At 36.7% G+C, this 13,188-nt stretch overlaps 1 protein-coding gene across 1 annotated transcript in view; it reads left to right on the top strand.

Annotated features, from left to right (window-relative positions):
• Positions 1-13,188, top strand: part of HNRNPC (heterogeneous nuclear ribonucleoprotein C (C1/C2)) — a 77,192-nt gene that overhangs the window by 21,066 nt on the left and 42,938 nt on the right. The window contains exon 4 of the mRNA XM_006883289.1: positions 9,798-10,064. Coding sequence (XP_006883351.1) covers positions 9,824-10,064 — 241 coding nt within the window. The 5' untranslated portion in view covers positions 9,798-9,823. The remainder of the gene's footprint in view (positions 1-9,797; positions 10,065-13,188) is intronic.

Below are 13,188 nucleotides of genomic sequence, written 5' to 3'. Positions count from 1 at the left end.
TCATGCTTGGGAGAGTGGAGACAGTGCAAAAGAGGAAGACAGACCCATCACAGAGGGCTTGACTTAGTGAGTGGGATAGTGGGCGTAGGTGTGTAGACAGTAAGGTTGACTCGGGATAGAGCAGAGCTCAAGGCTGTTGTGCATACGGTTGCTATGAGTTGCAAGTGACTTGATGGCACATAATATCATACCAGACAGTTTATAAATGATTGTCATATATTTTAATTTTGGTTTCTGTTTCTGGAAATTGAGTTTCACTGTCATATTTGGAGAGCAGTTTTATTGAATAGGTTCACAATACCGTTCTCTTTGTTTTTAAATATTTCTGCCCATTGCTGCATTGTTTGCATGGATTCTGCTAAGAATTCAAAGCTTAGTCTTTCTCACTGGTTGTTGGGTTGTGTTTTGTTTTGTTGTAACTGTTTCCCCTCCCCCCCAGTTACAACTCATAGTGCCCCTATAACTAACACATTTTAACCTTGCCATTTTTAGTAGTAGTACTTAAAATTTGACTGCGATAGGCATTTGCTTTTCTTGGTCTGTTCATTTTGGAGCTTGCTTACCTTCTTGAATGTATGGCTTCTAATTTTTCCATTATAATTTGAACATTTTATCCCAGCAAATCTTTGGCAGTGTTCTCTGTGCTCCTTTTGATCTCTTCCTGTCCTTAAATTCCAAGCACATGTAAGTTAGTCCTTTTGACATTGGCCCTTAATATTTATGCTTTCGTTTCATTTTATCTAGTTATTGTCTAGCACATTGTTATTAAGTGCCATTGAGTCAACTTTGACTCAGCAATCCTATGAATGAGTAATGAATCTGAACCTATCCTGGGCCATCTCTTACATACTTGAGCCCATAGTTATTGTCACTGTCAATCCATCTCAATAAGGGCTTTCCTTTTCTTTACTAACCCCTCACCTTTCCAGCCATCATGATGTCCTTTTCAAAATCTCTCCCCTCCTAATAACACAAAAAGTATGTGAGATGAAGTTTCAATATTTGATAGTCCATGAGATATTCACTCCTCTTCAACACCACAGCTCAGAGATACAGATGTTTTTCCTTTTGTTATCCTAATTCACTGTCCATTTCTCAGGTTTATACCAAGAAATGGAAAAGACCATGTCCTGAATCAAATGCCTCTTAGTCTTCAAATTGACATCATTACTCCTCAGTACTTTGGAGAGGTTCTTGACAGACTTTTCCAGTATAGTACATCTTTTTGATTATTGGTGCAAGGGTTTTGATTGTGGGTTCCAAGTTAAGAGGAAATCATGACAGTTTCAATTTTTTTCCTCATCTGTCATGATTTTCCTATTAGCCCAGTGGTGAGAATTTGTGTCTTCATGTTGAGATGTATTCTTAGTATGCTGAGCAAATGAAGGGCTCTGAAGAAAGGTGTGGCATCAGGATAGGAGGAAGATTCATCAAACAGCTTGGTGTTATGCAGATGACAAATACCCTGCTTGTTGTAAGTAAGGACAACTGCAGAAGATCAGAGCCTGGAGCCTTCAGGATGAATTGCATCTAGCAGATTAGTGCTCCACCTCACGTACTTTGGGCATATTGTTGCTAGGAGGGTCTATTCTTTGGGAGAAGGACATGATGCTGGGAATGTGGAGCAGTGAAGGAGAGGAAGACTCTCAGCCAGGTGGATTGACACGGTGACTGCTGCAGTGGGCTCTTGTGTGTCAGGAAGTGTGAGTACGGTGCAGGATAGAACAGAGTTCAGAGCTTTTGTTCATAGGTTTGCTGTGAGTCCTACTCAACTCAACAACTAATAGTGTTTTTCTTCAGTTCTGCTCTTGTATTCCACTGTATTACCTAATTCTGAAATTTCAGTCTTAATGTTCATAATTTCTTTCTGTAGTTTTTCTAATTTTCCATCATAGAGATTTGTCTTACAGTTTTTTCTTTATATTTTGTTCTGTAATTTCCACTGTTACCTTTAGTAGCTGGTTTTCTTCTGAAAGATTTTCTAGTTCTGTATTTTGGTCAATTGTGCTATTTTATCCTATTTTTGTTGTTGTTGCTCTTAGTGATTTGAAGTTACTGTTGTCTTTTTTTAACTTTGTCTTTAAGATATTGTGTTTGTGTTATTTTGTTTTGATGCATAAGCCATGCAAGTGGCTATTAGTTCTTAATGCTTCATCTCCTGCCTTCTAGTGGGTCTGATAGAAGATGTAGTTCATTGGTTGCAGTGTTCATTGTATTCTTTCCTAGATCAGGTGGTGATGTAGGAGCCAATGAGGTGGAATAGGAGTAAAGAAAATCGAAAATGCAAACAATGCTGCATGAAGGAGAATCAAACTAGGAAGTTGAAAAAGAACAGGAAAAAAGTCTGACAAGCTAGGCAGACTAGAAGGTGGAGGAAAATGGGGAAAACTCAAGCCAGAAATTTGACAGTAATGAGAAAAGATAAAATCAAAGCAAGCAAAAATCCAAAAAAGCAATGAGAAGTAAAGAGAAATGATATACCTTGGGAATGGGTGAGCCAGGCACCTGATTTGTGCTCTTGCCACTGCTTTAATGGGTGGAGCCAATGTGTGTCCTGCACGGTTTGGCTGCCAGTTCAGCAGAAGCTAGTGGTTATTGTGCCTAGTCAGGGCAGAGCTTCTGCTTGTTTGAGAGCTAGCCAAGGCCCCAAGATGTAACTGACAAAGGACAGCACCTCTTCTGGTCTTGGGGATCTTGTGGGTGAGGTCCCCAGCCTGAGATGGAGTTTCTGTTGGCCCTAGTGGAACCGAGCCTTCTTGGCTAGCAATGTTGTCCTTCCCAGTCCAGGGTTTGGATATAGGTAGGGAACCCAGGTATAAATGGCTAGTGTGAATAGGCCAGGCACTGCCAATTTGAGATACTCGAGGATGGTACACTCTACCTATGGGGCATTGTTCTGAATGTGTCTGGAATGTTTGGTAAGTGAGGTGTTCTCTTGAGTTTCTAGTGAGAGGTAGAGACCCCACAGTCAGAGGTGGTGCCCCTGTTTATTCAGCAGCTGGTTGCAGGCTGGGTATGGTTCCGTTCACCAGCTCCTGAAAAGGTTCTTAAACTTGGACTCAGGCGGAGCTGGACATGATGAGGTGGGTGGTGGTGCTGGAGGAAGTAATTTTGTAGATCCCCCGGAGAGTACAGAGGGGACATGATGCCTTTTTGCTACAGTTCTAATGTGCCTTACCACAATTCAGAATGGCCAAGTTGCACTATTAGTATCGTTATTCATTTTTCTCATTAATTTTATTCCTTAAATTGATTTACTTCATAAGCCTTAAGTTGAATTACTTCAAGGTGGGGTTTCAGAGTTAGCCTTTACACCTGTTATATTTGTTTTCTAGTATCTTGGTTGGAGAAGGCTGTGGGTTTCCTTCTGAGTAGCCTACTGTCTTACTGAAAGTCTCCAAAAACTTTTTTTTTAAAAAAAAAAACCTTTTTACTTTGTTGGAAGTCTCTGTGAAAGAAAAACTAGTGCTTGTTTTATAGGACTCAGCAATGGTTTGTTTTAAGATACTTGTATGTATTAAGCTTACTTGTTATGTAGTATGGGCTGGAGGGTATAATTTTTGCCCGCTCTCTATTGTGGGGATTTGCATGTAGTGGTGATTCTGGAAGCTATGCTACTGATCTTTTTCGTTCTAACAGGGTCACTCATGGTGGACAGGTTTCAGCAGAGCTTCCAGACTGAGGCAAGTCTGTCTGTCTCTCCACTTCTAAAATATCAGGGCTTCGAAGCCAAATGAACAGAAGAACATTTTGGATATGGGGGCAGAAGATGAGCCCTTCAGGTTCTAGAATACACCCCCTCACCTGCCTAAAGAGAAGTGGCTGCGAACATCCATTCATAATTAGAAAATGAAATGTACAGAGTATGACTAGGAAAACAAAATTGAAGTAAATGGAATGCATGAAGCTAAACATACCCTAGGCATTAGTGTGAGCAGGGATGTACAAAGTATTGGCTTTTTTATCAGACGGTCATGTGATTTATAATGTCGGGAATAACATTCCAGAGGTATGTTGTAACTTCTTGTCAAAAAGAACACTTCAGTGCTCGCTTCGGCAGCACATATACTAAAATTGGAACGATACAGAGAAGATTAACATGGCCCCTGCGCAAGGATGACACGCAAATTCGTGAAGCGTTCCATATAAAAAAAAAAAAAAAAGAACACTTCAGGATACATCCTGAAGTACAGTGCTATGAAGGGATAGTGTCCAAACATATAAAAGGAAGACCTATTAATAAGCTACCACTCAAATATATACACTACCCAGTAAAGCCATAGGATTTCTACCAATTTTTATAGTCTGGGATTTATTGAATGCAGTCAAGAGGCATTGGTAAAAAATTTTACTCCCTTCCTAGATTTAATGAAGCACATTAGAGAGATATACTATGCTAGACTATGTTTATTATTTGTATGCTGGATGCTTGGGTATTGGATATTTTGATAGATTTCTGGCAAGAACTTGTTTATAGGGTCCTATTTTGAAGGTCACTTTGTTGCTGTATTTTATATAAATATGATGTCATATTTTAAAGTAGCAGGTGGTGATGCCACTTAAATTAGTAACCAGAAGAAAATGAGCTATGTGTATGCCAGTTATTCCAAGTTCACCATAATAACCTGACCAGTCAGTAGTTTGTGAAACATGATTACACAGATTATTGTAGGGTAGATCTCTGCCTATATAGTTTTTTCTTTGCCCCACCTTTAAAAAAGACCGCATTGAAACACATACACACACACACACACACACACACAAATACACAAATAGAATTTCTGTATTTCTACGTGTAAGTTGCCTTGCTTGCTTTTACAGATTTTCTTTTGAGCCATTTGAAAAGAAATTGCAGATTTAAGGCAAGGACTCTTCTTACTAAAAGCTTGTATTAGAAAGTAATGGGTCCTTTTTTGAGTATTCCTTATTTTTTATTATTTTGCGTATGTTTTTGTTTCAGTCAAGACTTACTGAGTTTTTGAAATTGAAACCTTGGTGTTTTTCTTAATACATTTCTTTTACATATTGTTAATTTTTATTTTAAAACCCTACTTGTGTAGTAGGCAGTAGTTCAAATTCACAAAGTCATTAGCACAGAAGGAAGTTGAGACAGTCTGCTTGCATTTACATTAAAGCTTTGGAAACCTAATGAAACACTGCACTCTTCTTTTATGTTATTAGGTGCCATCAAGCTGGCTATGGTGCATTAGTGCTCCTTTGAATACCAAATCTGAATCTTGACCTATCCTGTGCTGTCCTTAAGATCTCTGACATGCTTGAGCTTATTGCTGCAGTCAGTGTATTAGCTTATCTTGTTCAAGATCATTCTCTTTCTCTCTCTGACCCATCTTTCCCCAGCATTATATACCTGAGAACAATCTGGAACAAGGGGTAAAATGGGAAAAAAGACTTTCGATGCTTAAAAAATATGACATGGCCTAATACGTTAATTTTAAGTTGATCCTCCTTTCACCCCTTTTAGATCTGATATAACTTAGAAACAAGCCAAAACACTTAATGATAACTTAGTTGATGAAGGTGGAATGTAGAGAAATGTTTTTGTAATTGGCATTTTCAGTGAAAGAGATACATGGTAGTTTGTGGAATACATAATTCAGTGAAAATTTTGTCGTTAACTCTAGAGATGCCTATTTCTTACTTTGACTTTCCCACTTATGTTGGGGATAGGTAGAAATAATTCTTTACTATATGTCATAATTATTCAATACCAAAGTATTATTCAGTGGTCTAATTGTTAAAATGTAGTCTCAGTGAAGAAAAAGCAAGTAGGTTTATCAGTACACAATCACTAAAAGAAGTGAAGACACTGAGTGGTATAGAAAGGCAAATGAAAATCAGTATTTGTAGGATTTGGGGAAAATGTGATTGACATTGTATAGAAGTGTTATACAAAGGGTTTGAATGATTGAAAAACTAATTTGCTTTGTCAGCTTTCACTCAAATCACAGTTAGAATATACATGTTTTATTTCACACTCTTGAGACTTTAAAATAACCCTTTGTTTTGATGCTATTTTATTAAAATTAATAACCATAAATAAGGCAGCAAACTAGAGCAAAGCATGACCTTTGTGAAGGGCTGTCATTAATTAGTACATGGTTGAACTTGAGGTTGAAAGATTTATGTGAGTCTTTCATAAGGGTTTGTTTTTTACAATCATGGCTTGAATTGTGGATCAGTAAGAAATGTGAACAAGTAACTCAGGATTTATAGTATATGTGGGATGGAATGCTATGTTTTATAAAACAACTTGGGGTTGGAATTTTTAACCCTTAAGAAGCCATAGCTGCCACCCAAGCAGATACATGCACACCCATGTTTATGGCTGCTTTGTTCACGATAGCAAAGAGTTGAAAACAACCCAAGTGTCCATCAACAACTGAATGGATAGAGAAGGAACTCATGAAATACTATACAAAATGGTTGACCCTGGGAGACATAATGCTGAGTGAAATATCTCAGTCACAAAAAGACAAATATTGCATAGTGCCACTGTTGTAAAATGGGACTGACATTGGGGTTGAGGGAAGACTGAGAAAGAGGGTATAAATAATGTATACTGCATTGAAACAGGTGAGAGAGTACTATTTAAAAGGATATATGATTGTGTATGTATGATTGTCATGACAGGAGTCCAGAATGAAGGCTGCACAGGAGAGTGACCTTGGGCGGAGAGATTGTATAACAGTGAAACAATTTTTCTTTTACTTTTCAGAGAGAAGAGGGAGTTGGAGGGGAGGGTTGGGCAGGGAGAAAAGGGCAACAATGAATGGAAATCCTAAGTCTCTGTAAACTTTCATTAAAATTAATTTTTTTTAAAAATTGTTTTTAGTACTGCCTTATACTGCATTAACCATTTGGCAGTTGATGGAACACTTGGATTGGTTCCAATACTTTTGTTGTTAATAATACTACTGCAGCATGCATAACTATGTTTGCTTGTGTTGCAGGTCTTAAATTTCTTTGAGATACATACTTAGTGGTGGGATTATTGGACACAGTGGTTTATCTCTCTAGTAGGACACACTGGTGACTTAGTGGTAAGGAATTGTACTGCCAGTGCAAACGTATGTGATTTGAATTCACCAGCTACTCTGTGAGAGAGAGATTTTTACTGTCTCTGAAAACTTGCTGGAGGGTCAGCCGTCAGTTCCAACTCAAATGGTACACAAGTGTACCTACTGATCTTGAGCATTTCTTTTGTGTGTGTCGGCTATCTGAAAGTCTTTTTTGATGTATTGTCTATTCATGCCTTCTGCTGATTTTATAATTAATTTTTTTATTGTGGAATTTTCTATGAATTTTATAAAGATGAGCCACTTCTGAGATGTGTAATTGCAAAATACTTCTTGTCTCTGGATTGTTTTTATCCTTTTGGAGAAGGTTTTAGATGCGCATAAAGGATTTAATTTTTTATTACTTTTCACAGTCTCTTTATATCATAGATTAGGGGATCCTGTAAGTTTTACCCTAGTTTATCCTTTGATGATCTTTATTGTTTTAGGTTTTCACCCTAGACTGGTGATCCATCTTTGCTAGTTTTTAAATATGATGTGAAGCATGAGGTTTGTTGAAATTTTCTGCAAAATCAGTTTTGGTAGCTTCATTTTTTAAAGAAGCTGTCCCTTCCTTATGGACGGATTTTCCTTCTTCCTTTTGTTCTATTGGAGTACCAGTATTTGGTGTTTGATATACCAATATCAAGCTGTTGATTACTGTGGCTGTGCCTTGAGTTTTGAGATCAGAAAATGCTAGGCCTCCTATTTTGTGTTTCTCCTTCAGTATCATTCCTTATCCAAGGTCTCTTTGCTTATAGTTAGTCTTTTCATCTCTTTGAAAAATGTTGATGGCATCTAGTAAGGTTTGCATTGTATTTGTGGATTTTTTTTGGGGGGGGTAGTGTTACCCTTTCACAATGTTAAGTTTTCCAATACATGAACATGATATCTTTTTTTTATGGTTCTTTAAGATTTCTTGTATTATTTAGTGATATTTCTTTCTGTTGGCTTTTTGTATTTCTGGTTATATTTATTCTTAAATATTTAGTCTTTGGCAGTAAATTGTTCTCTTTGAATTAGTTTTGTATATTTACTTGTAGCTTACCACTTTGCTGAATCAACTACTTGTTTTTGTTCTTGTTTACCAACATATCCTAGCTGGCTTTGAGAGGCAGTAAACCAAGTGAGAGATTATCCTATTTTCTCAGAGCAGCTGTTGGAGTCATACTGAGTATTTTTGGTTTGGCAGCACAGCTCGTTATCACTGTTATACCAGGCCTCCTTTTATTTATATAAGGGTCATACTATTTGCAACATATTTTAATTACATGTTTATATAAGGGCAGTACAAATAAGTGATGTATGAGAGACCAAATTTAAGGTATATGTGAATAAATGTCTATTTCACTGGGAAATCAGAATTAGTGTTTTACTAACATGACATTTTAATCAAATAGTACATAGAAGACGCTTGGTTTAAAATGGTAAAACACAAAACAGAATTTCAAGTATCTTGGACGCTAGACTTTCTAGAGCTGTGGAGGCTAAAGGAACCCTCAAAACTATTGCCTCGAGATAATCTTTAACCAGAAATCTTATAAAAGCAAAATAGTAATTTGGGAAAAAGATCCTCCCTGCGCATTATGTACACTTGTTTAAGGATGATCTGTATAGGATTAAATGTGCAACAACAGTGGGAAAAGTTAGACACATTAAGGGACACTGAGTTTGTTATTGAGTGGAAAATAGTGCTCGGTATGAGAATTGTACATTTATAAATTCTTTGAGTTGGTATATTTTTTGCTATATATTCTCAGCAACAAAAATGGAAATTTATAGGGTTCCATAGGCTACTTTTATCATCATCACCATCCAGTATTATTACATGATCCATTTGTAGTCTGTGTCGTCATAAACAACCAAAACAAAAACAGGGCAAGAATAGGTATATTTTAATTGATACTAATGAAATCTATAGCATTTTATACCTTGTAAGTTATCTATAAGTAGTATTTCTAGATTGAATGAATTTTGTTCTGTTTATTCCTGTTACATGCATAACAAGTCATTTCTCCACACGCATGTAAAATTGTAGTTTGAAGCAGAACTTATTGTTGATGCATTGAATGAGAATTTTCTTATTCAGGCAGATGATGCTAATATTAGTTATCATAGAAAGGAATGATTAGAATGAGATACAGTGACAGTAGGAGCAGAAATTTGTGGTCAAGTACTTGTTAAAAAGACCTTGGTGTCAGTTAAATTTTTATTCTTAGTAATCCTCCATTGGGTTTCTGAGGTTGTAAATCTGAATGGGAAGATACTGTTCTTCATAGAGTTAACAGCCTAGTATCTGCTGTGCTGTGGCCTCAGGGCTTCTTACTGAAGTGCTTAAAAACTAGAGAGCTCTGGCTTAATTATTTGCTTGACAGTTTCATGACAAAAGAATGGCACTTGAACTTAATATTAAAATTTTTGTTGGCAGTAGTATCATATAAAGAATATCCTCCTCGTTGTGACATGATAGTCTAATGCTAGAGTGTCTGAGAGGAGTTTAAATTTATATAAAGATCTTCATAGCCTCTAGTCTATGAATAGTAATAATACACTCATTTTTAGCCATCTGTTGCTGCTAGATACCTTTAAATTTTAAAGGGATCTGGTACCCTGTGAACTCTCTAGTTCAAAATAAGAATATAAGAGTTTTTATCAATTTTTATTTTGGATTTGGCATATGCTCACTTGAATGCTTCTCCCTTCTCCATTCCAGTTTTTTAGCTGTGTGAAGAACTTTATCAGCGAAGATGGCCAGCAATGTTACCAACAAGACAGATCCCCGCTCCATGAACTCCCGTGTATTTATTGGAAACTTGAACACTCTTGTGGTGAAGAAATCTGATGTAGAGGCAATCTTCTCGAAGTATGGCAAAATCGTGGGCTGCTCTGTTCATAAAGGCTTTGCCTTTGTTCAGTATGTTAATGAGAGAAATGCCCGGGCTGCTGTAGCAGGAGAGGATGGCAGAATGATTGCTGGCCAGGTTTTAGGTAAGTTGTGAGTTGAAATAATTTTGGAATCAGGAAGTTTGTGCTACTGTTGTTCTTTCTCTCTGTTATGCTTTCCTTCTCTAAACAGCTAACTACTGGAGAGATTTTGTGTATTGTAGCAGTGACTGCAACCTGAACAAAAATGTTAGGTGATGTAAATAATTGGTTGCTAACAGAAAGAGTTAGTGGCTTTGAAATCTTGCCCAGTGACTCTGTAGGAGAAGGGCCTAGTCCTTTGTTAAGATGACAATGAAAAAAACCTCTTGGGGTCATTTTAATCAAAATTGACAGCTAAAAAGAACAAACATTTTCGTAAGTACAGTAAAAATTGTGTAAGATACATAACAAATATATCAAGAAAGAAGTTTCCAAAACATTTTCCACTAAAACAAGTGATACATAGGTGGCAAAACTATCAGGTCAAAAATGGAAAAGTAGATGGATGCAGTAGTCTGTTAATACAACTCTGATTGTAGTAATTAATCATTACACAGTGAAACCAATCAGATTTGCATTCCTACTTGTCTACATCAACTGAGATTTGACAACTGATATGAAAAAAATCACTTTGTAGTAATTAATCATTACACAGTGAAACCAATCAGATTTGCATTCCTACTTGTCTACATCAACTGAGATTTGACAACTGATATGAAAAAAATCACTTTGTAGTAATTAATCATTACACAGTGAAACCAAAGTGATTTTTTTCATATCAGTTGTCAAATCTCAGTTGATGTAGACAAGTAGGAATGCAAATTCATAGTGTAAGCATCTTACTAGTGTGTTGGACAGGCTATTTATTCTGCTTGAGCTTTACATTTTTTCATCTTAACCACACAAACATTACTGTCTAGTAAGAACTACTCCGAGCTGACAGTCCAGCATGTTTTGGGAGATTGTCAGTCATCCTGAAGGAGAATAGTTTATATTTCTTCCAAGGAGCCACTGGTGTATTCCAAGAGAAAGGCATTCCTTTGGGTTAGCAGCACAACCTAACCTGCAGAGTGCACCACTAGAACTCATCTGTAACAGTGAATAATAATAATATAATTATACCTCAGAGGGCTTATTACCTATTTTTACTTTGGGGAGCTGTTGTTTCCTGTAAAGCCTTTGTTGTATATAATTTTTAAAAAAATTTGTACTCCTTGAAAAGATAGTTTTTAACATATGTACAAAGCCTGTTTTAAGCATTTCATTTCCCTTTGTTCTGACTTTTAGTAATTTGAGCTGAACTATTTTCATACAGTAGTTCAAATTTTAAACTCTTGCCTCCATAGGAGTATCCAGACACTTACTTGTTCCTGTGTGATTATCTCTGAATAATTTTCAAATTGATTGTCAACATCTGTTTAGAGTCATACTAATTTGATATATTCTTTTGGCCTTGGGAAACTGAAGAGAGTGTAATCACTTTTACTTGTTAGGAATAAGCATAGTTGACTGTATTCCTAAGAATAGGTAGTTCATGTGTTTGTCAATATAATGAATTTCTAGAAATTCTATTGATAGTTTATATCATATAAAATTATTTTTATACTTATCTTAGAAGCGAGATACCATAATCATGAAGATCCATTGCACTCTGGATGTGCTGACCCCTGTGATTTCCCCAAATGTGGGAAACCCAAATGCATAATTTAGTTGTAGTGGGGGACTGCATTCATGCTCTCCTCTTAAAAAATTATTTCTGGGAGCTCTGGTGGCCTAGTGGTAAGAAGCTGCTTTGCAATCCTAGGCGTGCAGTTCAAATCCACCAGATGCTCCACTGGAGATGGCGGGGCAATCTCCTGTGCCAGTCAGATCCGATTCAGTGGCACACAAGTAAAAGAAAAAATACTTCTTGTTTATAGTAACTCACTTGGAAGATGCTTTTTGAAGATAAACTAGTGAGTGCTCAAATTTCACTTTGTTTTTTAACATTTGGAGGCTTTTGCATTGACTTTAACATTGAAATTTTAATTTTTTTTCCCTCCCATTGGTGCACATTTTCTTTCTCCCACCCACAGTCCACCTCTTATTCCAGATTGCTGTCATACATATGCATTAGCTTTTTTAAAAATTAAGCTAAATCAATCCAATTTATAATTCTCTTTTTTTAAGATTAAAGTAGTTCGTTTCCCTCTTCTATGTCCAAGTTGATGCATCTCTTTAATAGCCTTTAACTGCTTACTGACTAGAATACTAATTAGAAAATAGATGTTAGTTTGTTAGGGCTAGTGGGCAAATCTAGGAATTACCTTTTTTTTTAGACTTTGAATGGGTTTATTAATGATAAAGGGATCACATGGTTTTACCAGAGTTTAAGGTGTGAGAGCTCTAACTCAAAGGGAACAAGGTTTATTTTCATGACGAGATTAATGGAATCGCTTTGATTCATCAGAGGTTTGGTGCACTATCCTTTTTTCCTTCATGGAGTTTACCTAAGGCTGGATAATTGAGAGTCTAGGAGAGGTGCAGGGGAATGTCCTCAGGGGCAGTTTGGAGATAAGCAGCTTAACTGCCATGGAGTTGGCAGTTTGGAGGCTGGGGCGGGGAAGGGCCTGAGCCTTCTGGAGGCAGTGAAGATGAAAAGTGAGGGTCCACCTGCAGTGAGTCGGGGCTGTTCCGAAGTCTTGTGACCAAGTTAGGTCGAGCAGGTGGTCTACTCATTCATTACTCTGGAATCACAATCCCAGCTGAAGTGCGGGAAACCACTGCCGAATAAAAAGGCCAAATTAGGAATTACCTTTTTAAAAATTGTGTCTTTTAAAAAACCATTAAGTTCCTATTCAGATAATTGTTATACATATGTTTAATGACATTAATTCTTCCATTTTTAAATTTAAGAAAATACGTAATGGGTCATACTGATACACTAGATTGCTGGATGTCCATTTACTATTTAATTTTACATGTACTTTTGTACCAGTTCAAAATAATGACAGCAGGATTTTTTTTTTTTTTTTATGGTGAGAAAAATTTATTACATTTAGAATTAGCCCGCTGGACTCAGTTTAGATGATCCCAATTTTGTTGGCAACATCCAAAGCATCATAATCAGGAGCAAGTCGAACATAGGCCTTCTTCTCTCCATCAGGCCTAATCAAAGTGTTGACCTTAGCCACATCAATGTCATAGA

The sequence above is a fragment of the Elephantulus edwardii genome, unplaced genomic scaffold (assembly GCF_000299155.1).
Source record: "Elephantulus edwardii isolate Elephantulus edwardi_28Jun2011 unplaced genomic scaffold, EleEdw1.0 scaffold00026, whole genome shotgun sequence".
NCBI lineage: Eukaryota > Metazoa > Chordata > Mammalia > Macroscelidea > Macroscelididae > Elephantulus > Elephantulus edwardii.
The sequence above is the reverse complement of the archived record's forward strand: the minus strand, read 5'-3'. Positions and strand labels throughout refer to the sequence as shown.